Source organism: Thalassophryne amazonica, chromosome 14, assembly GCF_902500255.1.
Source record: "Thalassophryne amazonica chromosome 14, fThaAma1.1, whole genome shotgun sequence".
NCBI classification, from domain to species: domain Eukaryota; kingdom Metazoa; phylum Chordata; class Actinopteri; order Batrachoidiformes; family Batrachoididae; genus Thalassophryne; species Thalassophryne amazonica.
Genome location: NC_047116.1, coordinates 96,367,953 through 96,395,703, shown reverse-complemented (window position 1 = coordinate 96,395,703; position 27,751 = coordinate 96,367,953). Strand labels below are relative to the sequence as shown.

Genomic DNA, 27,751 nt, shown 5'->3' with positions numbered 1-27,751 from the left:
TGTGATCACAAACATATTCTTGCTCTGAGTTCATAAAAACTTGTTCTGTAAAATAGTTCCTTTGCTATTGTGATCAAAAACATATTCATGCTCTGAGTTTATAAAAAACTTGTTCTGTAAAATAGTCCCTTTACTATTGTGATCAAAAACATATTCATGCTCTGAGTTCATAAAAACTTATTCTGTAAAATAGTCCCTTTACTATTGTGATCAAAAACATATTCATGCTCTGAGTTCATAAAAACTTGTTCTGTAAAATAGTTCCTTTACTATTGTGATCAAAAACATATTCATGTTCCGAGTTTATAAAAAATGTTCTGTAAAATAGTTCCTTTACTATTGTGATCAAAAACATATTCATGCTCTGAGTTTATAAAAAATGTTCTGTAAAATAGTTCCTTTACTATTGTGATCACAAACATATTCATGCTCTGAGTTCATAAAAACTTGTTCTGTAAAATAGTTCCTTTACTATTGTGATCAAAAACATATTCATGCTCTGAGTTTATAAAAAACTTGTTCTGTAAAATAGTCCCTTTACTATTGTGATCAAAAACATATTCATGCTCTGAGTTCATAAAAACTTGTTCTGTAAAATAGTTCCTTTACTATTGTGATCAAAAACATATTTATGCTCTGAGTTTATAAAAAAATGTTCTGTAAAATCGTTCCTTTACTATTGTGATCACAAACATATTCATGCTCTGAGTTCATAAAAACTTGTTCTGTAAAATAGTTCCTTTACTATTGTGATCAAAAACATATTTATGCTCTGAGTTTATAAATAAATGTTCTGTAAAATAGTTCCTTTACTACTGTGATCAAAAACATATTCATGCTCTGAGTTTATAAAAAACTTGTTCTGTAAAATAGTCTCTTTACTATTGTGATCAAAAACATATTTATGCTCTGAGTTTATAAAAAAATGTTCTGTAAAATAGTTCCTTTACTATTATGATCAAAAACATATTCATGCTCTGAGTTCATAAAAACTTGTTCTGTAAAATAGTCCCTTTACTATTGTGATCAAAAACATATTCATGTTCCGAGTTTATAAAAAATGTTATGTAAAATAGTTCCTTTACTATTGTGATCAAAAACATATTCATGCTCTGAGTTTATAAATAAATGTTCTGTAAAATAGTTCCTTTACTATTGTGATCACAAACATATTCATGCTCTGAGTTCATAAACATTTGTTCTGTGAAATAGTTCCTCTACTATTGTGGTCAAAAACATATTCATGCTCTGAGTTTATAAAAAAATGTTCTGTAAAATAGTTCCTTTACTATTGTGATTAAAAACATATTCATGCTCAGAGTTCATAAAAAATGTTCTGTAAAATAGTTCCTTTACTATTGTGATCAAAAACATATTCATGCTCTGAGTTTATAAAAAAAATGTTCTGTAAAATAGTTCCTTTACTATTGTAATCAAAAACATATTCATGCTCTGAGTTTATAAAAAAAATGTTCTGTAAAATAGTTCCTTTACTATTGTGATCAAAAACATATTTATGCTCTGAGTTTATAAAAAAAAAATGTTCTGTAAAATAGTTCCTTTACTATTGTGATCAAAAACATATTCATGCTCTGAGTTTATAAAAAAATGTTCTGTAAAATAGTTCCTTTACTATTGTGATCAAAAACATATTTATGCTCTGAGTTTATAAAAAAAAAGTTCTGTAAAATAGTTCCTTTACTATTGTGATCACAAACATATTCTTGCTCTGAGTTCATAAAAACTTGTTCTGTAAAATAGTTCCTTTGCTATTGTGATCAAAAACATATTCATGCTCTGAGTTTATAAAAAACTTGTTCTGTAAAATAGTCCCTTTACTATTGTGATCAAAAACATATTCATGCTCTGAGTTCATAAAAACTTATTCTGTAAAATAGTCCCTTTACTATTGTGATCAAAAACATATTCATGCTCTGAGTTCATAAAAACTTGTTCTGTAAAATAGTTCCTTTACTATTGTGATCAAAAACATATTCATGTTCCGAGTTTATAAAAAATGTTCTGTAAAATAGTTCCTTTACTATTGTGATCAAAAACATATTCATGCTCTGAGTTTATAAAAAATGTTCTGTAAAATAGTTCCTTTACTATTGTGATCACAAACATATTCATGCTCTGAGTTCATAAAAACTTGTTCTGTAAAATAGTTCCTTTACTATTGTGATCAAAAACATATTCATGCTCTGAGTTTATAAAAAACTTGTTCTGTAAAATAGTCCCTTTACTATTGTGATCAAAAACATATTCATGCTCTGAGTTCATAAAAACTTGTTCTGTAAAATAGTTCCTTTACTATTGTGATCAAAAACATATTCATGCTCTGAGTTCATAAAAACTTGTTCTGTAAAATAGTTCCTTTACTATTGTGATCAAAAACATATTCATGCTCTGAGTTTATAAAAGCTTGTTGTTGTGTGGGCCGCTGAAGAGGAGGTACTGCTGGCCCACCACCAGATGGCGCCCTGCCATGTTGCCAGCGTTTGGGTCTCTAGAGGGGTCACTGGCTTTTTTGGTACCACCAGGTGTGCACCGTTAGGCCGTCATCAGCTGTCTGTCTTCACTCATCACCACATCCATAAAAGCCTGGGAGAGACACCATAACTCTGCCGAGTTATCAGTTTACCTAACAGGTAAACCTACTCAGCATTTTGTGTTCCATCCGCACATTCATTGCTACTGAAGTCTTTACAGTTGTGATTTATATACTTGCAGCTTGTAGCTGGGTTTGTTGGAAGTTTGGAGGAGTTGGTGTCTCCACTCCTCACTTCTTACTTGCTAAGTATAACAACTGATACTGCACGTCTTCTAGTTTTCCTTTGTACTCTGGGAGTTATTTGGAGTTTTCCCTCAGGAGGATTACTGTGGTTTTGCTAACTGTTTGCTGGGTGTGCTCACACCCCTCTCATCTGTTTTTGCTCCTGCCAGCAGTACCGGTCCGCCACCTGGGGTACCAGGACTTGTCGGCTCTGGTGTATTGCAGGCCTCTGGCTGGAGGTGGAACTTCGTGGGTTCCGGCTCTTCTCTGGATAGGCGTCTCCTACCCTCGGGCCTGCCCACGTGTCACCATTTATTTGATTGGACTCTGCATATTTGAGACCTGTTTGCACATTTGCACAATAAATTGTTATTTATTGGTATCCCTATTGACCGCTCATTTACGCCCCCTAACGTGGGTCCATGCATTCACTTTCTCAACAGGATAACTCGGCCACGTCATGGATTCCGAGGGGCGTTTACCACCTGATGACCGATCAATGGAAGTGCAAGGTGCGCAGAACCTACCGGGAGGATCGCTGCGTGAGCTGCAGCACATTTTGTCTAACCTGGCTGCCCGTTTGGATTTATTAACCGAGCAGAGTGCTCACCTCAGCCGTAGGATGGAGGCTCTCACTGCGCAGGTAGACACAAGCACGTCAGGCGCAGCTGCAGCCACTCATCCTCCAGTAGATCTGCCGCCGAACAAAATAAATCCAGCGGTCGTTCAGAGGTCTCCCCCCTCATCGGCCGAAGCTTACATTAGTCCCCCGGAACCGTACGATGGTTGTGTCGAAACGTGCGCTGACTTCTTGATGCAGTGCGCACCCGTTTTTTCACAACGGCCCGTTATGTACGCGTTGGAGCACAGCCGGGTGGCTTATGTGATTAATTTGCTTCGGGGAGAGGGACTCGCCTGGCCTACGGCACTCTGGGAACAAGATTCACGGATCCTCTCAACTTACACTGGGTTCATAAGGGAGTTTCGACAGGTGTTCGATCATCCCAACAGAGGCGAGTCCGCTTCAAATATGCTGCTGTCAATGAGACAGGGACGACGGAGTGCAGCTGATTACGCAATCGACTTCCACGTTGCGGCAGTCCGCGCTGCCTTTGTAAACGGGCTGTCTCCGGCCCTAAAGGAGCATCTGGTGGCTAAGGATCAGCCGCGGGATCTAGATGGGCTTATTGATCTGGTTATTCGCTTAGACAATCGGTTAGAGGAATATAAGCGGGAGTGAGATGAAGGGCGTGGCCGGGTGCGCGCTGTCCGTCTCCCCTCCAGATCCGAGTTAGCGCCGTCCTCTCCCCCCTCCAAAGCCAGGGCTCTCCGCGTTGCACCAGCTCCCCCTGCTGACGTTGCTATGGACACGAGCAGGGCTAAAGTCAAATTGAAGGAAAGACACAGGAGGCTGGCCCGTGGAGAGTGTTTTTACTGCGGCTCGAGTGAGCATGCACTGAAGAATTGCCCCAAGCGGTTAAAACTTCAATGCTCACCCTTAGAGACTGGGCTAAGGGTGAGCCATACAAACCACACAGGTGTTCCACGAAAATGCGCATGACTCCCAGTCACAATCCTCTGTGGGGATTTAACCCTTACTGCTCCAGCACTGATTGACACAGGATCGGAAGGGAACCTTCTGGATAGTAGGTGGGCTAAAGCAGTAGGGCTCCCTCTGGTGGCTGTTCCTTCACCATTAAAGGTGCGGGCACTAGATGGCACCCTACTACCAGAAATCACACACCAGACACGGCCTTTAACCTTGGTCGTCTCTGGTAATCACAGGGAGGAGGTTGTGTTTTATGTAACACCTTCTACCTCCAGAGTTATTTTGGGCTATCCATGGATGATGAAACACAATCCCCGGATTGATTGGCCGTCTGGGGTTGTGGCTCATTGGAGCGAAACCTGCCACCGGGAGTGTTTAAGATCATCGGTGCCACCTGGTGATGAGGTTAAAGAGGAGGTCAGAGTCCCCCCCAATCTTACAGAGGTGCTGGCTGAATATCATGACCTTGCTGATGTTTTCAGCAAGGATGTGGACCTCACCCTGCCCCCACATGGACCGTATGATTGTGCCATTGATTTGATTCCAGGCGCTGAGTATCCGTCCAGCAGGCTGTACAACCTCTCACGTCCTGAGCGTGAATCAATGGAGACCTACATCCGGGACTCTTTAGCTGTTGGGCTAATCCGACACCAGTTGAAGCCGACACCAGGGACTACATCCGGGCATGCACCACCTGCGCTAGGGGCAAGGCTTCCCACCAGCCGGAGAAGGGGCTCCTCCAACCGTTGCCTGTGCCTCGTCGCCCCTGGTCCCACATTGGATTGGACTTCGTCACGGGTCTCCTTGCCTCCCAGGGGAAGACAGTCATCCTGACGATAGTGGACCGGTTCTCGAAGGCGGCCCACTTCGTGGCCCTCCTGAAGCTCCCGACTGCCCAGGAGACTGCAGACCTCCTGGTCTACCACGTTGTGTATCTGCATGGTATCCCCACGGACACTGTATCACACCATAGTCCTCAGTTCTCCTCACAGGTCTGGAGGAGTTTCTGTAAGGAGCTGGGGGCCACGGTGAGCCTGTCGTCCGGGTACCACCCACAAACTAATGGTCAAGCATAGCGGGCTAACCAGGACTTGGAGCAGGTCTTGAGATGCGTCACCTCTGCGCACCCGACGGCCTGGAGTCAACACCTGGCCTGGATCGAGTACGCACATAACAGCCAGGTGTTGTCATCTACCGGCCTCTCCCCGTTCGAGGTCTGCTTGGGGTATCAACCCCCATTGTTTCCAGCCGTCGAGGGAGAGGTTGAGGTGCCCTCGGTCCAGGCCCACCTCAGGAGATGCCGTCGGGTGTGGAAGAAAGCCCGTTCTGCTCTCCTGAAGGCCCGGACGCGGGCTAAGGACCGTGCGGACCGCCGGCGTGCCCCGGCCCCAACATACCAGCCCGGGCAGGAGGTTTGGCTCTCCACAAAGAACATCCCTCTACAAACGGACTCCCCGAAACTAACCGACCATTACATTGGACCTTACAAGATTCTTAAAGTGATCAGCCTGGCCACAGTGAAGCTCCAACTCCCGGCTTCACTGCGGATTCACCCGGTTTTTCATGTTTCCCGGATCAAGCCTTACCACACATCGGACCTCTGCTCCCCCGGACCAGCGCCGCCTCCTGCCTGGATCATCGATGGAGAACCAGCCTGGATGGTGAAAAAACTCCTGGATGTTCGTTGGAGAGGCTGAGGGTATAAATATCTGGTAGACTGGGAGGGGTATGGCCCAGAAGAGTGCTCCTGGGTGAAGAGGAGCTTCATTCTGGATCCCGCCCTACTGGTGGATTTCTACTGGGAGCATCCAGACAAGCCAGGGCGGTGCCAGGAGGCACCCGTTGAGGGGGGGTCCTGTTGTGTGGGCCGCTGAAGAGGAGGTACTGCTGGACCACCACCAGATGGCGCCCTGCCATGTTGGCAGCATTTGGGCCTCTAGAGGGGGCACTGGTACCACCAGGTGTGCACCGTTAGGCCGTCATCAGCTGTCTGTCATCACTCATCACCACATCCATAAAAGCCTAGGAGAGACACCATAACTCTGCCGAGTTATCAGCTTACCTAACAGGTAAACCTACTCAGCCTTTTTGTGCCATCCGCACATTCATTGCTACTGAAGTCTTTGAAGTTGTGATTTATATACTTGCAGCTTGTAGCTGGGTTTGTTGGAAGATTGGAGGAGTTGGCGTCTCGACTCCTCACTTCTTACTTGCTAAGTATAACAATTGACACTGCACGTTTTCCAGTTTTCCTCTGTACTCTGGGAGTTATTTGGAGTTTTCCCTCAGGAGGATTACTGTGGTTTTGCTAACTGTTTGCTGGGTGTGCACACACCACCCATCTCATCTGTTTTTGCTCCTGCCAGCAGTACCGGTCCGACAGCCTCGAGCGGTGGCCACCTGGGGTACCAGGACTTTCTCAACACTTGTTCTGTAAAATAGTTCCTTTGCTATTGTGATCAAAAACATATTCATGCTCTGAGTTTATAAAAAACTTGTTCTGTAAAATTGTTCCTTTACTATTGTGATCAAAAACATTGAATCTCAATTCTGAGGCTGTTCTATAAATATTATTTCATAGACTTAAGAATATTCATGTTCTGAGTTCATAAAACATGTTCTGTAAATAGTCCTCTCACTTTTGTGATCAAAAACATTGATTTGAATCTCAGTTTTAGGCTGTTCTGTAACTAGTTTTCAAATAAATATAGCAACTTCTGATCAGTCTATATCAATTTCAGACTTAAAATAATGTACTGATTTAAGCCCTAGCCATTTCAGGTTAAACCACACCCACTTATGGTTTAGGCCACGCCCACTACGAGTACAGATACAGCTAGTGATGTACTCGCTCATGCCTAGTCAGAACTGTACCAGCAGCACTCAGAACCAACTGAAGACCTCTAATACTAGTCTCTCATAATGCAAAAACAGCATATTGCAATAATCAGGTTGAGATGAAAGAACAGCATGGACCAGTGTTTCTACATCAGCAACAGGCAGAATAAGCTGGGTCTTTGTTATATTAAATGAAAGAAAGCATTCTTTGTCATTTCTCTAATATGCTGACCAAAAGACGGTGTCAGAACAAAGATCAGCCTAAGATCATCTAGTGCTAATGTTAATTGAGGCTCACAGGACCAATAGCAAGCAGCTCCAAAAGCAGGAAATGACACAACATCCACCTCTTAACAGAAACAAACACTGACATGTATGTCATCAGATGACAAATGTCATCACTGCATATGCCCTACAAGTGGGTAGTGAGATGGAGGAGAAAGAATATTTCTGGAGTGAGTTGGATGAGGTGGTAGAGAGGGTACTGAAGGAAAAAAGAGTGGTGATTGCAGCAGAGTTCAATAGGCATGTTGGTGAAGGGAAGCGAAGTGACGAGAAGGTGATAGTTTATAAACTATCAAGAAGAGAACTGTAGAAGTGCAGATGGGGGTGGGTTTTACAAAAGGGTGGAAATGGCTTTGGCAAATACTTATTTTAAGGAGAAGAAGTAGCACAGGTTAATGTCTGAGTGGAGGAAGGTGCACTCAGGTGGATTATGTCCCCTGCAGGAGATGCAAACTGAAAGAAACTGGAGACCTTATGGTGGTGGCAAGGGACAGTGGACAATCCTGTAGATCCCTTGTGCACAAAACAAATCACAGTGGGGAATGTCAGACTGTGGCCAGAAACAAATGTCAGGGTTGTATGTGCTCCTGCGCAACATCCACTGGTCCACTTTGCATTTGGTCCATGAATCACATCAGTTTGTGATGGGATCACATGAAGAGTCTCATGTGCCAGATCTGGCATACAGACCATGAATCTGAGATCTGTTCTGAAAGATGTCACTCAAAATTGGGTCCAGACCAAAGAACTGCTCCAAGTTCATAAAGAGAGTCGATGTATACCTCAGCTTTGGGTGGTTTCCAGAAGCTTTTACATCCTAAAGAGTCTCTGCAGTTATTCTGAACTACTCCCAAAAACCTTTCCAAAGGGAAAACCCAACCAAAGTTTGATTCCAGTGGAATGAACACAACTCAATTGAGGTCTGGCCCCAGATATAACGGATGACACTTACTTCATTGCCTCATGCACATACACACTGTGTTTCATTCATGTAGAATAAACAAACTTGTTTTTGTGTGTTACACAATGTGTTCACCTGCACATTCCTCCGATTGAGGGAGTTACTTTTGCAGATGAGCATTGGGCCGATCAGTCCTGAGGCGATGTCACGTGGTATGTTCACTGCACTGTGGTACATTCGTGTCAAGCATCGGGGGTCTTCGTCCAAGGGCCCGTTTTCTTCAGTCACTCTCCACACATAGGTGTGTGTGTCACCTGGCTGAACACCGTGAGTCTGGTTGCCTGGTAACCAAACAGAGACAGAGATGGGGCCTCCGTATTATTGTCTTGTTCTCTGTTTTCCATGCATTGTTAGAAGTCTCCAGTTGGTTCAGAATGTTGTTGTGTAACCTCTATCCAGGAGAAGAACATTTGACCAGTTTTAGCTTGAATTCACTGGTTTCCTGTTCACGCCAGGTCAGACGTCAAGGTTCTGTTATTAGCATATAATATCCTGCCTGGACTAGTGCCCTCTTATCTGGCAGATCTTATTAAACCTTATGTGCCACCCCGTGCTCTGTGTTCTCAAAATGCAGGATTAATGTGTGTTCCAAAGATAAAGATATTTTTTCTTATCATGCACCTGTTCTGTGTAATACTCTGCTCTCTCACATCAAACACTCACATTCTGTGGAGTTATTTAAATCCAGACTATTTAATTATTTACCATCACTGGCTTTCCTCTTGTAGTCACATCACCCACGGGGACAAACTGAGTCTAATCTAAGTCAAGTGAAGTGTGGCAGCATGCGCCGGTGCCGTGCATCACCACATCCACGGCACCACAGAACCGCCTCGGGTCCTGAATGGCACCCACCCAGTCAGACAACCAGTCCATTCCCACATCTGGAAAATAACCATCTGTCTGCTGCAGGCAGGTGCAGTGTGGGCGTCCTCTTGACTAAATCCAACTAATTCATTTTTAAGGAGCTTTAGCAGTTGATCTGAATCTTATATTATTATATTAAAGCTTATTGAGATGTTAAGCTGATGTTGAGGTGGATTTGTATTTCTCATTATTACTTCCTGCTGTTGGTGAGCGTACCTGACTGATGGGCTTCCTGATGCCTTGTCTGGAGCTGATGAAGTGTCGTGTGTGTGTGTGTGTGTGTGTGTGTGTGTGTGTGTGTGTGTGTGTGTGTGTGTGTGTGTGTGTGTGTGTGTGTGTGTGTGTGTGTGTGTGTGTGTGTGTGAGAGATGATCATCCAGATGTTCCCAGCTACCTTGACTAGGATCCACATTGGAAGATTTCCTGGACCTAAGGAATTACTTCTCGGTTTGGATGATATCTTGTGACATACTGTAAGTCAGTTCTGTTTTTGGAGCTGACTGAACTGGACTCTGGATCTATGTTGTACACTTTCATGAATCTCAGTAATTTTGAACAAGTGTGGGATGAAATGTTTGTTATTTCGTCTATGAAGGGACATGTACATACTTGCATCCATATGTGTGCAGGCTGTCGGAACATTTAAACTCAGGAACTCACTCTGCTGGATGACAGAGTATCTTGAGAAGATACTCTGTTGGAGGTACATCTGGACTGGGCTGAGCTATGGGAAATGGACTTCAGTGATTGGTCCTCCATGATGAGTCCAGTTGCTGACTTACTAGTGACTCTATTGACTTGTGAACTCTTGACTACACGTATGTGGTTGTTCAGCTGCAACATTTCTGTCAGTGTGTGTTCTGTCAAGATCGTGGAGTTTTTAGTTTGTCTTTGTCCACAGCAGATGGTCACCCTACTGAGTCTGGTCTGCTTGGCTTGGCTGGTGTGAGTGTGTCTTTCAGTGCCATACCTCCTGACGGGTAGTTCACTCCTTCCTCTGACTTCTCTATTGTCAGTCCGTGTGGGTAGATGCTGTACGGCCTGGAGGCCATGTTCTTAAAGACGATCTGTGAGAGCACAGGGACACTTGTTATCCTCTGTCACTGACACAATAACACCTGCCTCATTTTGACTCCAATAAAAGGACTAACGTGGACTAATGACTTTAACTTCTGTTTGAAATTTTGAATGAAGTGGAACTGCAGACCTGTTAATACACAATTCTCCAAATTTCAGGACAAGGATCTGTTTGGACGGGTGGACATTGAATGAAGATGTCAGTCTTTTGCAAACACTGAAAGTTCTGTCTTTACATAGTAACATACAAATAATTAATGTTTATACACAACTGTTAAGTTGTGTTTGTCAGGAAAAATTAATCCTTCTAACAAACTTTCATATCTTAAAACTCAAGAACCATAAAACTCTCAAACATGAAAATTTTATACATTAATACTGAAAAAATTGTGCATGTCTGACATTTATAAATGCCTTTTTACTGATGCAATGTGAGCCCTGACATGCTCACATTGCCTGCTAGATGGCGACAAAAGCTACTCAAATGTGCAGCACAGCCTCAGCTGTTTATTCATTTGTAGACGTTAACTTTTGGTCAAAATAAAATGAGGTGACAAATGACAGACAAAAATCTACTTACTTGTGTGTGCAGTGCTAAGAATATTTTCATTCGTTGAAAGATAGAATTTTCTATTCAATGAAGATGCCTCACTGAAAAGAAAATTCCGTCTTTCAATGAATGAAAGTTTTCTTTCCATCGCAAGAATGGAATTTTTTTTAACTTATTTAATTTAAAGTTTACACTTTTTTATTATAGATATTTTACATTTATTTTATGTATTTTTATTTTTTAACTTATTTTATAATTAAAATATTTTCTCTTGAGTCATTAAAGTTTACTTGTCGTGTTCCCCTTTTTGCCCAGGTTTTGTAATTTTTATGTATTTTATTATCTACTTTTCTCTTAGTTCATATTATGTACCAACCAACACCTGGACCTGCCCAGCACTCCCCTACATAGAGCCTTCCATTCCAGCCAGGGAGCAGAAGTTCACATGTTTTGATTGGTCACCATTGACAAGGAAGCCTTACTGAGAATAGCCAGGGTCTGTTGAGCTTTTGGCAGACTTTACAGTTTACATTTACATTTATATAGCACCAAATCACAACAAAGCAGCCTCAAAGTATTTCACAAAAGTAAGGTCGAACCCCTAGAACAAGCACACAGGTGGCAGTGGTAAGGAAAAACTTCCTCTGATGATATTGAGGACGAAACCTCAAGCATACCAGACTCAAAGAGGTGACCAACTGCTTAGGCCATTCTACCAGTTACAAGGCTTTTACAAAGTTTAACAGTTTTATAAAGTTTGGAAAAAACAAAACATCATCTCCAACAATTTCAGGCTTGGGATCCTGCCGTCAGTCCAGCATCCCTCTGTCCACAGATGACACTCTCGCTTTTTTCCTCCGCTACCACGGACAGAGAAAAAAAAAACCCAGAATCAGTCGACCGGAAAAAACACATCTAAGGTATAATTCATTAACATTAAATCAACAGGAAAGTAGAGAAAATACTAAAGTGATCGCCTGCCGCTAGCCCTAAGCTTCACTAACAGACCCAGAATTTAGGTAAAGTTGAGGCCGCGGCCCGCTCCATTTCCTAATAAAATGAATTTAAAAGGGTAGGAAGCATTTTTCCATGCTATACCAGTATGCTAGCTACATGAAAGGGAGAATAGATGTGTCTTAAGTCTAGATTTGAATGTCTCTACAGAATCTGACTGTTTTATTGATGCAGGGAGATCATTCCACAGAACAGGGGCATGATAAGAGAAAACTCTGTGACCCACAGACTTTTCAGTCACCCTAGGGACACAAAGTAGTCCTGCACCCTGAGAACGCAGAGCCCGGGCCGGTACATAGGGTTTAATTAGGTCAGCTAGGTAGGGAGGTGCCAGTCCATGAATAATTTTATAGACTAGTAGCAGAACCTTATAATCTGCTCTCATAGGGACAGGAAGCCAGTGAAGAGATGCCAAAAAAAAAAGGTGTAGTTCATTGCTGTCATGTAGTTTATTGCTGTCATGTCTCTGCTTCAACCACATCACTTCCTGTTTTATTTTCACATTCTCTGCTGTAGCTTTCTCTCTGCTTTCATTTTCTCCTCAGCTGTTTTAAATTACCCTAATTACATTTCAGTATATTTAAGCCTCTCTCTCTGTCTCCCTTGTGCCAGATTGTCTTGTGTTTATTATGCCAAGATCAGCAGTGTCCTTTTTCAGACAACTTTATTAACCCCTAAAAGGGCAATTACGTCCTGCATGTTCTGTTGGCTTTTTTTTTTTTTGAGCGCCTTGGGGCAACTGTTTGTTGTGATTTGGCGCTATATAAGAAAAAAGTTGATTGATTGATTGATTTTTCTTGCTGACTTTTGTTGCTTGGATCCCTTGGACTCTGGTGCCTGGTATGCTAGCTTTCCGAGTTTTATCCTCCTGCCTGTTTTATGTACTTACCTCAGGGTTTTGTACCTCATGGTTGTGGCTGCTATGTGAATAGACATTCCTGTGTTGTTTGACCATTACCTGTTCCTGAACTACGAATATACTCACCTTCCATTGTGGTTCTCTGCTCAGGGACCCCCAGTTATACTCAGATCATTACATTTATAAGTGAACATCAGCTGCAACAATATGGCCCTCCGGTCCACGTTCCTACTCATGATCCAGCATGCAGATGCCTCAGTGATGACAACCCCACCATCAGAAAATTACTCAAGGAAATGCCCACGTATGACCTGACTGTGGCACCGAGATGGTTACTGGGGAGGTTTGGGGTTGATTGGTGGTCTGCCTGAGCAGACAGCTTGGTGGCTTGGTGGTGGTACCCAGGACCAGCACACGCTGACCGACCTTCCCCTGACCTGCTCCCATTTTTCTGCCCTTATGTTCAGTTTGTTGCTGTGGTTCCTGTGTATGTACATTAGTTTTAATTGATTTCTGGGCTCACCTTGATAACATCTCTGACCTGTGCCCTGATCACAGGTCCCAGGATCCCAAGCTCATTTTTCCTTTGCTTGTTCTCTGACCTTTCAGTGAATGACTCGTTTTTGTACTGAGTGTACACAGCCTTCTTGTACTTGGCACCTATTCGGGTCGCTGACTGCTTCAGGTACTGGAACTTGTAGTCCCTGAAGAAGAAGATAAGAGGTGCGATTTCAAAGTATCTTTCTCTGTATGACACTTCAAAGTCAATGAATCCAAAAGTTTGAGACACCGGTAGAAGAAGAGTGTACTTCTTCTTTGTTTGAGGCTGCACAAAATCTCATAAGTTGAATTTAAAATGTTTAATGTAATAAAGATAAAAGTCCAAAGACACGTCTAAGTGGGGATGGTCACATTTGACTGCATGTCCACTTCAGACTTGAAATACTGCAGATTCAAAGTGTGCTGTCCAAACCTCCTGATCAGAACAGTGCAATGTGTTATTCTGTAGCCTGCCTTGTGGTGGCGCTACAACTCAACACACTACTGCAGTATGAGGAAATCAGACACTTTTAGTCCACTAACATTTATGTTGCATTGTCTTGTTACTGTGTCCTTGTACGTGGTTGTCTCGTACGTGTAAATGCTGCTTACTCGTCGATGTGCGCTGGCATGTTGGGTGCGTAGTCCCACAGTATCTCCTCCGCAGCAATGAAGTATTCCCACTGCTGGCTCTGACGTTTCTGCGCGACGGTCATCATCCGCTTAGGTGCATCGAAGCCGTCACACTTTGCCACGTTCACGAAGGCGTGCATGCCCGCTGCAGCAGCAGAGACACAGCCGTCATTTCAACATCATCGTCTCCATCTGTACCTGTTATGTTGCTGTGGTCGTCTGCTGCTGCATCTCGGACTCTGTCTCACTGTCACACTGTAAATTTTTTACTTTTATCCGAGACTCCATTCATACTTTGTGGTCTGTCTGTTACTCCACTCCTGACATGTCACATGACCAGTGGAGATGCCACAGTTACAGGATTTCTTTACTGTCCAGTGACTGTACACATTGCGCCCCGTGGAACAATAATTTAGACAGTAAGGAATTCTGTGAAGGTCAAGGTCATTATAGTCAAAGGTCACCAAATGTTAAATCACACTGTCTCCTCCACTAGCAAACTTGTTGATGATGACAGACAGTTGACACAGACATGCTGTTTAGTCAAAGGTCAATGTGTGATTCTAAACTCTAAAACCCCGTGGGGCTGTTGCCCCCCAGCTCCCCCTGCTGGCACCATCTGTGTAAATGTGGCTTCAGACTGACTCCATGTTTAATAAAAGATTTATGTTCACATGTGCACGTGCACGCTGGCTGTGCTGCACTAAAGCATGTTGTGTCAGAATAATTAAAAGTAGAAGGCGCATAGTGATAATGATTAAAACTTGATGAACTAATGATTTGCTGAGCATTAAAAAATTTCAGAATACGTGGCACGCAGTATCTTGTGCACGCGAGTTTCCTTTAATTGCACGAGTTCATGATGAGCTCAGCAACGCAGCAGACAATTTTAGGTGATCTATTAATGGCAGCTACAACACTGCATATAATCTATTGGATGAAACAAAGTTGCATAGCAAATGCATTTAAGTAAAAAGCAAATTTTTGGCTCAAAAATGCAAATAACCTTCATAAAATAGAATTATGAAGTTATTCAATTCAATTCAATTGATAAAACAGATTTTTGACATTTGTGAATCTGTTCAGGATTGCCCAACATACGCATCGCGAGACAGCTACCCCTACATTCAGATTTTCTACGGCGACAAGCAGTTGCCATTTGCCACTTGATGGGCGTTCCCTGGGCGTGGCCAGCTCACGGTTACTGTGTACAACATTTAATGACAGATTATAAAGGATGGAGAAATTTGGCACACTGTCTCTCTGAGTTTTTTATCCGTACTTGAACACTTAACCAAACCAAAACTAGCTTGATTTGTTTCAGGTCAACGTCTTTCACAGCAATGCTCCTGTATTGCTAGTTAGCATTCTAACATTGCTGTGACATGACTTGTAAATCACTTCAGAGGTGTGTATGTTTTTAGGTATAGTGTTGTTTATTTCTTGTTAATCTTTACACAATATTTGAGAAATACAACTATTTTGGAGCGTTTTCTGCCATCTTGGATTATTTTGTTTGAGTAAGCAACCAGCTGAGGTCAGGCTGCCTTCACTGGGATTGGCAGTCACCATGTCGCATCACTCAGCATTTGCATAAAATAGACACCTCTTCTATTTTTGCCCCGACTCGCTGTCAGCAGAATGACTGTTGTCTCTTGTTACTCTAAAATGTCCACTCTGACTGAAAATGAATGGCAGCTCGTCACTTTGCCGCTGGCTCATGCTCACACTTCAAATCGAATCAAATCAAATCAATTTTATTTATATAGCGCCAAATCACAACAAACAGTTGCCCCAAGGCGCTTTATATTGTAAGGCAAAGCCATACAATAATTACGGAAAAACCCCAACGGTCAAAACGACCCCCTGTGAGCAAGCACTTGGCGACAGTGGGAAGGAAAAACTCCCTTTTAACAGGAAGAAACCTCCAGCAGAACCAGGCTCAGGGAGGGGCAGTCTTCTGCTGGGACTGGTTGGGGCTGAGGGACAGAACCAGGAAAAAGACATGCTGTGGAGGGGAGCAGAGATCGATCACTAATGATTAAATGCAGAGTGGTGCATACAGAGCAAAAAGAGAAAGAAACAGTGCATCATGGGAACCCCCCAGCAGTCTACGTCTATAGCAGCATAACTAAGGGATGGTTCAGGGTCACCTGATCCAGCCCTAACTATAAACTTTAGCAAAAAGGAAAGTTTTAAGCCTAATCTTAAAAGTAGAGAGGGTGTCTGTCTCCCTGATCTGAATTGGGAGCTGGTTCCACAGGAGAGGAACCTGAAAGCTGAAGGCTCTGCCTCCCATTCTACTCTTACAAACCCTAGGAACTACAAGTAAGCCTGCAGTCTGAGAGCGAAGCGCTCTATTGGGGTGATATGGTACTACGAGGTCCCTAAGATAAGATGGGACCTGATTATTCAAAACCTTATAAGTAAGAAGAAGAATTTTAAATTCTATTCTAGAATTAACAGGAAGCCAATGAAGAGAGGCCAACATGGGTGAGATATGCTCTCTCCTTCTAGTCCCCGTTAGTACTCTAGCTGCAGCATTTTGAATTAACTGAAGGCTTTTGAGGGAACTTTTAGGACAACCTGATAATAATGAATTACAATAGTCCAGCCTAGAGGAAATAAATGCATGAATTAGTTTTTCAGCATCACTCTGAGACAAGACCTTTCTAATTTTAGAGATATTGCGCAAATGCAAAAAAGAAGTCCTACATATTTGTTTAATATGCACATTGAATGATATATCCTGATCAAAAATGAGTCCAAGATTTCTCACAGTATTACTAGAGGTCAGGGTAATGCCATCCACAGTAAGGATCTGGTTAGACACCATGTTTCTAAGATTTGTGGGGCCAAGTACAATAATTTCAGTTTTATCTGAGTTTAAAAGCAGGAAATTAGAGGTCATCCATGTCTTTATGTTTGTAAGACAATCCTGCAGTTTAGCTAATTGGTGTGTGTCCTCTGGCTTCATGGATAGATAAAGCTGGGTATCATCTGCGTAACAATGAAAATTTAAGCAATGCTGTCTAATAATACTGCCTAAGGGAAGCATGTATAAAGTGAATAAAATTGGTCCTAGCACAGAACCTTGTGGAACTCCATAATTAACCTTAGTCTGCGAAGAAGATTCCCCATTTACATGAACAAATTGTAATCTATTAGATAAATATGATTCAAACCACCACAGCGCAGTGCCTTTAATACCTATGGCATGCTCTAATCTCTGTAATAAAATTTTATGGTCAACAGTATCAAAAGCAGCACTGAGGTCTAACAGAACAAGCATAGAGATGAGTCCACTGTCCGAGGCCGTAACCTTCACTAATGCTGTTTCTGTACTATGATGAATTCTAAACCCTGACTGAAACTCTTCAAATAGACCATTCCTCTGCAGATGATCAGTTAGCTGTTTTACAACTACCCTTTCAAGAATTTTTGAGAGAAAAGGAAGGTTGGAGATTGGTCTATAATTAGCTAAGATAGCTGGGTCAAGTGATGGCTACACTTGTAACAAATCTGACTTTAGGGTCAGAATAGTTTTCTTCCTCACCCTGACTTTCATCCCAGTGGTGCAGCTTGTCTCATTTTTTATTTGTCAGTGATCACAGAACCACATTCTGCAGGTGCTGGAGTACATGAGTGGGACTCTGATTTTACCTTTCAGATGTTTGTTGGTGTGTGAGGAAAGCAGCCAGCGGCCAGGGTGGATTGATACCATGCTCGCTGTGGTGGAGGAGCCACTGATCAGACCAACTGATGACAATTTATGGCCAGCGTGCTCCAGCACCTGACCGTTCACATGCACAGAGAAAACTTCAGGTTCAGAGCTCATACCCATCAAGTGCAGACCCACAGTGGTGTGGGCACACATTCCAACATCTGCAGAGAAAAGAGGCAATGGTCACCTGCTCTGCTAATTAGTAATAACTCCAAAACAAAGGAATGGGTATCGGCCTCACTTCATCTAAATTCTGGGTCTGTTAGTGAAGCTTAGGGCTAGTGGCCGGTGACCACGTTAGTATTCTCTCTGCTTCCTTGCTGATTTACTGCCAGTTCACTCAGTTTTTCTGGCCGACTGATTCTGCTGTTTTTCTCTTTGTCCAAGGCACTGATAACACCTTAGAAGTTCTGATAGCTGCACACCACAGGGCACTGGACTGACCATGCGATGCCATGAGTGAAGCTGATCCAGTGCACTGCAGTCTGCTTTAGGGAATATAATGTACCAGGAGGATGGGCCCACCAATGGCGTGAGGGCTGGAGGGTGGCCCTGCATCTGAGGGTGCTAAATGAGCATTGCTTGTGTGGTCATCTCAAGAATAAAATTTGTTTTGGATGTTGCTTTGGTTTCTGTTTCCTTTTTCTTCAGCTTTGTAAAACTTTGTGAACCCCTTGGAGCTGTTAGAATGGCCTAAGATGAGGGTCACCCCTCTCAGTCTGGTCTGCTTGAGGTTTCTTCCTCAACATTATCAGAGGGAGTTTTTTCTTACCACTGTCATCTGTGTGATTGCTCTGGGGGTTGGTAAGGTTAGACCTTACTTGTGTGAAACACTTTGAGGCAGCTTTGTTGTGATTTGGTACAATATAAATTAAATAAATTGAATTGAATTCACAAGGCTGTTTCATAAGATTGTTACATGTTAACACTTGTAGACGTAGCTTAGCGTATCTCTATGTGTGCATGTACTACTGTGGTAAATAGAAAACAATGCATTCAAGTATTGTGCGCATTGACCATCATATGTGTAAAGTTACCATGACGGGCGCTTTTTTGTTTGGTGGGAAGTAAACAGAGCAAAGCATAAGTAAAAAGTGCAGCCATGTACCAGCCTTGCTTTATTCTTCAAGTCCAAATGATGCAGAGGCCAAGGCATCAAAAACAACTGGCCTCAAGGCTGAGGCAGGCATCGAGACCAACACGCTCTTCCTCCTGTCTGCTTGATCCTCTCCCCTGGATTCTAGGGCACCATCTCAGACTTGCGTTGATCACTCAGATTGTGGCTATGAATCTTAACTTTTGGACAATATGATTATATATTGATTTGTCTGTAACTGGTGAAGAGGAGTTCGGCCATTTAGTCCCTTCCTTTCTTCCTTCATTGTCTGCACTCTACTTGCTCGTATGTATGTGTCTTGTATCTAATGGCCCGGTCACACGGCATACAACGAATTGTGAACGAAGGGAAAAAAGTAAAAAGAAAAGTCACAATTCGTTGAGAAAAGGTGGACAAATGAGGTTTATCACCGAATAGCCTGTGAATTAAGAGTGCAAAAGGGATGAAAGAGGAACAAAACGAAACCAAAGCTAACGTTGATCTTGATGCTTTAAATGAAACCTGCCTAGAGCCACTGCTGGAGCAGTGTGTGTGTGTCTGCATCCTGCTAAGTGTCCCAGGACTCGGTGCTGGGATTAATTCTGGACTATATAAGGTACCTGAGCCCATTGAAACTGCCACCCCCCCCCCCCCCCCCAACCCAGATAAAAAAAAAAAAATCCAAGCAAATAGGCTGATTTTGCCCTGTAATTTCTGACAGTACCTGAATACAGCAGCAGCGCTCAGAAACAGCTTCTGTACTGCATGAAAAATTTCAGCTGAAACTAAATGCTAACATTACAAAAACCACGCAAATGATACAAAAAAAAAAAGAAAAAAAAAAAAAAACTTCAAGAATGACAGCAAATTGAGGTTTTCGGCGCCATTTGTTCAAATGTTTCAACAGTTTAAAAATCCTGATGATGCACCAGCTGCAAGAATGAAGCTGAAGGTTAAACGATGTCAACAAAAGTCAATGAAAGTCCAGATTTCTTGTTTCATTTGGGCTTTGTTGCCCTTCGTTAAGTGCCGTGTGACTGGGCCTTAACCTTGATCGGGCTAGTTATAGGACCCAAAGTCTTTTGAACTGATTAACAGATTTGACTTCTTGATCATTTAACTCAGTAATTGTCTCAGAAAGGGGGTCAGGGCCCTTGCCAGGGTCCAAATGATTCCACAGCGTCAGGGTGTCCTCCATTATAGCTTGTCAACCATGTGCAGTGTAAACTCCCTCCTGATTGGCTAATTTTCCAAGATGTCATTGTAAGCTGGGCTGTGATTGGTCTTAAACACTGAAAGTTGCAGATCTCAAGCTGTCTGTGCCACCAAGTGGTCACACATGGTAACTGCAGCTTTGAAAGCAACTAAAGATTGACAGATTTATTGTGTTTATTAAACATTTGTGTAAATGTACTGTAAAGGATTGCTCCAGAGGCAGTTCGTCTTTTATGGCTTTTACTCGTTGTAACTCGACACACTAAACAGCACAGAAGCACCTCACCGTACATGACACAGTACATGCGCAGGCACATCTGTTACCGTACATGACATCTCCCCCTTCAAAATGGATTATTCCCCTTAAAACAAACAACCCATTGCTTACTTGTATTTGGAACAAATCCCCTTACATTTACTGTGAACCATCTCAAATCGATATTAACCCATTTATATAACTTCTGTTACAAATTCAACTCAGCAAGAACTTGGATCAGCATTCACAACAATAATGCCATTTCAATACAAATGTTCTCTTTTTTTCACATTCCACCTTCTCTTTTTTCACACATTTCACATTCTCTTTTTTTTTTTAACCCCCCCCCCCAAAGGCCATAGGTTCGGTCTACAGGTCAAGCCTGTTGACTGGTTTGCACACCCGTCCAGATCTGGTCACAGTCTGACCGGGCATGAGGCTTGCAGGTGGAGCCACACTCTGACTGGTGGGAACTGTCTCTGTCATGTCAGAGTGTGTGTCTGTCTCTGTATTCTCGGTGGTTGCTGGTCGGGAAGACTGGGAAACCGGCTCAGGTTGAAGGTGGCGGCGATTCCGCTGAAGCTCAGCTCCCTGCTGTGTCTTGATGATGACTGATCTCGGAGTGGTACTTTCTCCTGAAACCACCACTGACCGTGACCATGATTTCTCATGGTCCAACTTGGACCTCACCACATCGCCTGGCTGCAGGACAGGTAAGGGTCGGGCTCCATGGCAGCGATTGTAGTAGTAGGCCTGCTTGGCCTTCTCTCGGTCGTCCTTCTCCTTCACTGCTGCTCTGCTCGGCCACTGTTGTTGAAGATTCTTCTCCAGGGTAGGGAGCGCTGTCCTGATTTTTCTCCCCATTAACAGCTCTGCAGGGCTGTAGCCAGTCGAGGAGCACGGAGTGGACCTGTAGATCATCAGGGCCAGCACTGGATCCGCTTGTTTGAGGATCTTCTTGGCTGTTTGCATGGCCCTCTCTGCATGCCCATTGCCCTGTGGGTGATGTGGGCTGGACGTGCAATGTCTGAAGTCAAATTGCTTCGCGAACTCCTGAAACTCAGCACTAGAAAACTGCGGCCCATTATCAGTCACTACTTTGTCTGGGATGCCAAACCTGGCAAAGACTGCCTTCAACTTAAGTATTGCATGTGTACTGGTTGTGGATGGCATGTGCAGTATTTCTATGAATCTAGAGTAATAGTCTGAGACAACCAGGTAGTTCTGGTGATTGTACTCACATAAATCCATTGCGATTCTCTTCCACGGACGATCTGGAAGTGGTGTAGAGATGAGTGGCTCTTTTTGTTGTGTTCTCTTTTGTTCAAAGCACACCTGGCAAGATGACACTAGGCCGCTTATCTCTGTAGCGAGACCGGGCCACCACACTGATGAGTAGGTTCTTTCCCTACATTTAGTCAGTCCTTGATGCCCCTCGTGAATTTTCTGGAGAATCTCTTTTCTCATCAGCTGCAGGACCACGATCCTGCTTCCCCTGAGGACCAGGCCATCGTGCTCTGACAGTTCTGCTTTGACCTGCATGTACTGTCTTATACCCACAGGCACCTTGCAGCTGTGTTCCAGCCATCCTGCCCGTATGAACTTGATGAGTGACTGCAGTTCAGCATCATCTGCAGTTGCCATCTTGATCTCATCCATCTTGTTCTGACTAGCAGGGATTGCCCCCACTATACTAGCAACATAACATGCCACGTCACTCTGAGTGTCCGGCTCAGTACATGTGGACAGCAGGCTACGTGAGAGAGTGTCTGCGACGATCAGAGTTTTCCCATGAGCATACTCTGCCATGGGGCTGAATCTTGTTGTGAAAGTGTAGGTACACGGACCCACAACAGGGGGCGCAAATGAACGGACAATGGAGAAGGTAAATAACAAGGTTTTACTGTTGTGAAACGTGCACAACCAATACAACAATTGACAATTTGGGGTTAAGCCGAATTCCACAGGTGTCGTGTGGGCAGGCTCGAAGGTAGGAGACGTCCGTCCAAGTCGAACCGGAACCACCCAGATTTCCTCTGCCACCGAACCCTGGAAGTACTGGAACCACCAAGTCCCGAATTCCCAGGTGGCCACTGCCTCCGCTCGTCGGATCCGGTACTGCTGGCAAGAGAACAAACACACAGGTGTGGATGCGGCTGCACCCAGTAACACAGAGAGGGGAGAAGCCGTCTCCACCTCACGTCACAATACTGCAGGAAGGTGAGTACTTATCTTTGAGTAGACAGCTGTCCTGCAATGCTCAGAAAGGCAATATAATATAGCAGAGAATTGTTACCTCTATCTTAAGGCGATATCTCGGCACTGAGGTGGAGACGCCGTCCTGGTGATATACCTCCGTGCTGAGTGGAGTCAGCTGTGTCCACTGATGGGTGACAGCTGTCACCCTGGCTGCTCTCGTAAGGCGGCAGCGCCCTCTGGTGCCTGGAGCCCGCACTCCAGGCAGGGCGCCCTCTGGTGGTGGTGGGCCAGCAGTACCTCCTCTTCAGCGGCCCACACAACAGGACCCCCCCCTCAACGGGCGCCTCCTGGCGCACGACCGGGCTTGTCCGGATGGCGACGGTAGAAGTCGGCCAGGAGGGCCGGGTCCAGGATGAAGCCCTTCTTCACCCAGGAGCGTTCTTCGGGGCCGTACCCCTCCCAGTCCACCAGGTACTGAAAACCCCGGCCCATTCGACGGACGTCGAGGAGCCGGCGCACGGTCCAAGCCGGTTCCCCGTCGATGATCCGGGCAGGAGGTGGTGCCGGACCCGGGGTGCAGAGGGGTGAGGTGTGATGGGGTTTTATCCGGGAGACATGAAACACTGGATGAATCCGCAGCGAGGCCGGAAGCCGGAGCCTCACTGCGGCGGGATTGATGACTTTGAGAATTTTGAAGGGACCGATGTATCGTTCTTGGAGCTTTGGGGAGTCCACTTGAAGGGGAATGTCCTTGGTGGACAACCACACGTCCTGCCCAGGACGATACTTGGGGGCCGGGGCCCGCCGCCGGTCTGCATGTTTCTTCGCCCTCATCCGGGCCTTCAATAAAGCAGAGCGGGCGGCACGCCACACCCGACGGCACTTCCGTAGGTGGGCCTGGACCGAGGGCACACCGACCTCTCCCTCAACCACCGGAAACAAGGGGGGCTGATACCCCAAGCACACCTCAAACGGGGAGAGGCCGGTGGCTGATGACACTTGACTGTTGTGGGCGTACTCGATCCAGGCCAGGTGGGTACTCCAGGCCGTCGGGTGCGCGGCTGTCACACAGCGTAGTGTCTGCTCCAGTTCCTGGTTGGCCCGCTCTGCTTGCCCGTTGGTCTGGGGGTGATACCCGGATGAGAGGCTGACCGTGGCCCCCAGTTCCCAGCAGAAGCTCCTCCAAACGTGTGAGGTAAACTGGGGACCGCGATCGGAGACAATGTCTGATGGTATCCCATGCAGACGGACGACGTGGTGGACCAGGAGGTCCGCTGTCTCCTGGGCCGTTGGTAGCTTCGGGAGGGCCACGAAGTGGGCCGCCTTGGAGAAACGGTCCACTATCGTGAAGACGACGGTGTTTCCCTGGGACGGTGGGAGACCCGTGACAAAGTCCAGGCCGATGTGGGACCAGGGGCGATGAGGCACGGGCAGCGGCTGTAGCAGCCCTGAGGTCTTTCGGTGGTCGGCCTTGCCCCTGGCACAGGTGGTACAGGCCTGGACGTAGTCCCGGACGTCGGCCTCCAGGGACGCCCACCAGAAGCGCTGCCGGACGACTGCCACGGTCCTTTGCACCCCAGGGTGACAGGAGAGCCTAGAACCGTGACAGAAGTCCAGAACTGCAGCCCTGGCCTCTGGTGGGACGTAGAGTTTGTTCTTTGGTCCGGTGCCGGGGTCCGGGTCACGGGTCAGGGCCTCCCGGACGGTCTTCTCCACGTCCCAGGTGAGGGCGGCCACGATAGCGGACTCCGGGATGATGGGATCCGGGGGATCCGACGGTTCCGTTTTGACTTCGTCTTCGTGTACCCGGGACAATGCATCCGATCTTTGATTCTTGGTCCCGGGACGGTAGGTAATCCGGAAGTCAAAACGGCCAAAGAACAGTGACCAGCGGGCTTGCCTGGGGTTCAGCCGCTTAGCGGTCCTGATGTACTTCAGGTTCCGATGGTCAGTGAAAACCGTGAATGGCACGGCTGTTCCCTCCAACAGATGTCTCCACTCTTCGAGGGCCTCTTTCACCGCAAGGAGTTCTCGATTGCCGACGTCATAGTTCCGTTCAGCGGGGGTCAACCTGCGGGAAAAATAGGCACACGGGTGAAGGACCTTATCGGTCTTCCCGCTCTGGGAGAGCACCGCTCCTATCCCTGAGTCCGAGGCGTCCACTTCAACCACTAACTGGCGGCTAGGATCGGGCTGCACCAGAACTGGTGCAGACGAGAAGCGCCGTTTCAACTCCTTGAACGCGGCTTCGCACCGATCCGACCAGGTGAAGGGGACTTTTGGTGAGGTCAGGGCTGTCAGGGGGCTAACTACCTGACTGTAGCCCTTAATGAACCTCCTATAGAAATTTGCAAAGCCGAGGAACTGTTGCAGCTTCCTACGGCTTGTGGGTTGGGGCCAATCTCACCGCCGCAACCTTGGCCGGATCAGGGGCGACAGAGTTAGAGGAAATGATGAACCCCAAGAAGGACAAAGAAGTGCGGTGGAACTCACACTTCTCGCCCTTCACAAACAGGCGGTTCTCCAACAACCGCTGTAGGACCTGACGGACATGCCGGACATGAGTCTCAGGATCCGGGGAAAAGATGAGTATATCGTCTAGATACACGAAGATGAACCGGTGCAGGAAGTCCCGCAAGACATCGTTTACCAACGCTTGGAAAGTCGCGGGAGCATTAGTGAGACCGAACGGCATGACCAGGTACTCAAAATGACCTAACGGGGTGTTAAATGCCGTCTTCCATTCGTCTCCCTTCCGGATCCGAACCAAATGATACGCATTCCTAAGATCAAGCTTGGTGAAGATTCTGGCTCCATGCAAGGGGGTGAACACCGAATCCAACAAGGGCAACGGGTATCGGTTGCGAACCGTGATTTCGTTCAACCCCCTGTAATCAATGCATGGACGAAGCCCGCCATCTTTTTTACCCACAAAAAAGAAACCAGCACCCATCGGAGAGGTGGAATTCCGGATCAACCCGGCAGCTAATGAGTCCCGGATGTAGGTCTCCATTGATTCGCGTTCCGGCCGTGAGAGGTTGTACAGCCTACTGGACGGGAACTCACTGCCTGGAACCAAATCAATGGCACAATCATACGGGCGGTGGGGAGGAAGCGTGAGAGCCAGATCCTTGCTGAACACGTCCGCGAGGTCATAGTACTCCGCCGGCACCGCCTTCAGATTGGGCGGGACTCGGACCTCCTCCTTAGCGTGGGAGCCGGGAGGAACCGAGGAACCTAGACACTCCCGATGGCAGGTCTCGCTCCACTGTACCACTACCCCGGACGGCCAATCGATCCGGGGATTGTGCTTTAGCATCCAGGGAAAACCCAGAACCACACGGGAGGTGGCCTGAGTCACAAAGAACTCGATCACCTCCCGGTGGTTACCTAACACCACCAGAGTTACTGGAGGTGTCTTATGCGTGATCGGTGGGAGTAGGGAGCCATCTAGTGCCCGAACCTGTACAGGCGAGGTAAGAGCCACCAGAGGGAGCCCTATCTCCCTGGCCCATCTACTGTCTAGCAGATTCCCCTCAGAGCCCGTGTCCACCAGTGCTGGGGCCTTCAGGGTTGAATCCTCATACAGGATCGTGACTGGGAGTCGTGTGGCAATGTGGGTGTGTCCCACGTGAATGTTTCGGCCCACCCCTGGCCCAGTCTCTAAGGGTGGGTCGTTGGAGTATAACCGCTCGGGGCAGTCGCTTGCAAGATGCTCACTCGAGCCACAAACAAAACAAGCTCCGTAGGCCCGCCTCCTTTGTGCTCCAGGTGCCCTAAATGTTGCCCTGCTCGTGTCCATAGCTTCGTCAGCAGGGGGAGCCGTAGGCGCACGGAGCGCAGGAACAGAGGAGCGTGGGGAGGGCGGAGCTCGGTCGGAACCGGAAGAGAGAGGGACGACGCGTGCCTGGCCACGCCCTTCGCCTCGTTCCCGACGGCGTTCTTCTAGCCGGTTGTCGAGTCGTATGACTAGGTCGATGAGCCCATCTAAGTCCCGTGGTTCGTCCTTCGCCACCAGGTGCTCTTTTAGGACCAGTGACAGTCCGTTTACAAAGGCGGCGCGGAGGGCAGTGCTATTCCAGCCGGATCTTGCCGCCGCGATGCGGAAGGCGACTGCATAGGCAGCTGCGCTCCGACGCCCCTGTCTCATTGACAGTAGCACGGTTGAAGCGGTCTCTCCTCTATTGGGATGATCGAACACCATTCTGAGCTCCCGCACAAACCCATCGTATGTATGAAGGAGCCGTGAGTTCTGCTCCCAGAGCGCTGTAGCCCAAGCGCGTGCCTCCCCGCGAAGCAGGTTTATTACATAAGCTACTTTGTTAGCGTCAGTCGCGTACATCACGGGACGCTGTGCGAAGACGAGCGAACACTGCATCAAAAAATCCGCGCACGTCTCCACACAGCCTCCGTACGGTTCTGGAGGGCTTATGTAAGCTTCTGGGGACGGAGGAAGGGACCGTTGAACGACCAGTGGAACGTCACTATCACGCGCAGGGTCCTCGGGAGGGAGAGCCGCAGCGGCGCCCGGAGGGCGCGCTTCCACTTGTGCGGCGAGAGCCTCCACCCTGCGGTTTAGGAGAACGTGCTGCTCGGTCATTAAATCGATCCGAGTGGTGAAAGCGGTGAGGATCCGCTGCAACTCACCGATTACCCCTCCCGAAGACGCCGACGCGCCCTGTTCTTCCATTGGCCGTTCAACAGCCGGTTGACGCCCCTCGGGATCCATGACGCTGGCCGAGATATCCTGTTGTGAAAGTGTAGGTACACGGACCCACAACAGGGGGCGCAAATGAACGGACAATGGAGAAGGTAAATAACAAGGTTTTACTGTTGTGAAACATGCACAACCAATACAACAATTGACAATTTGGGGTTAAGCCGAATTCCACAGGTGTCGTGTGGGCAGGCTCGAAGGTAGGAGACGTCCGTCCAAGTCGAACCGGAACCACCCAGATTTCCTCTGCCACCGAACCCTGGAAGTACTGGAACCACCAAGTCCCGAATTCCCAGGTGGCCACTGCCTCCGCTCGTCGGATCCGGTACTGCTGGCAAGAGAACAAACACACAGGTGTGGATGCGGCTGCACCCAGTAACACAGAGAGGGGAGAAGCCGTCTCCACCTCACGTCACAATACTGCAGGAAGGTGAGTACTTATCTTTGAGTAGACAGCTGTCCTGCAATGCTCAGAAAGGCAATATAATATAGCAGAGAATTGTTACCTCTATCTTAAGGCGATATCTCGGCACTGAGGTGGAGACGCCGTCCTGGTGATATACCTCCGTGCTGAGTGGAGTCAGCTGTGTCCACT

General features: G+C 46.3%; 1 protein-coding gene across 1 annotated transcript in view; it reads right to left on the bottom strand.

Annotated features, from left to right (window-relative positions):
* f5 (coagulation factor V) overlaps window positions 1-27,751 on the bottom strand; it is a 90,031-nt gene that overhangs the window by 51,266 nt on the left and 11,014 nt on the right. Inside the window, exons 6-10 of the mRNA XM_034186930.1 lie at window positions 17,613-17,834; window positions 13,929-14,094; window positions 13,300-13,480; window positions 10,247-10,343; window positions 8,485-8,690 (exon numbers count right to left, since the gene is read on the bottom strand). Coding sequence (XP_034042821.1) covers window positions 8,485-8,690; window positions 10,247-10,343; window positions 13,300-13,480; window positions 13,929-14,094; window positions 17,613-17,834 — 872 coding nt within the window. The remainder of the gene's footprint in view (window positions 1-8,484; window positions 8,691-10,246; window positions 10,344-13,299; window positions 13,481-13,928; window positions 14,095-17,612; window positions 17,835-27,751) is intronic.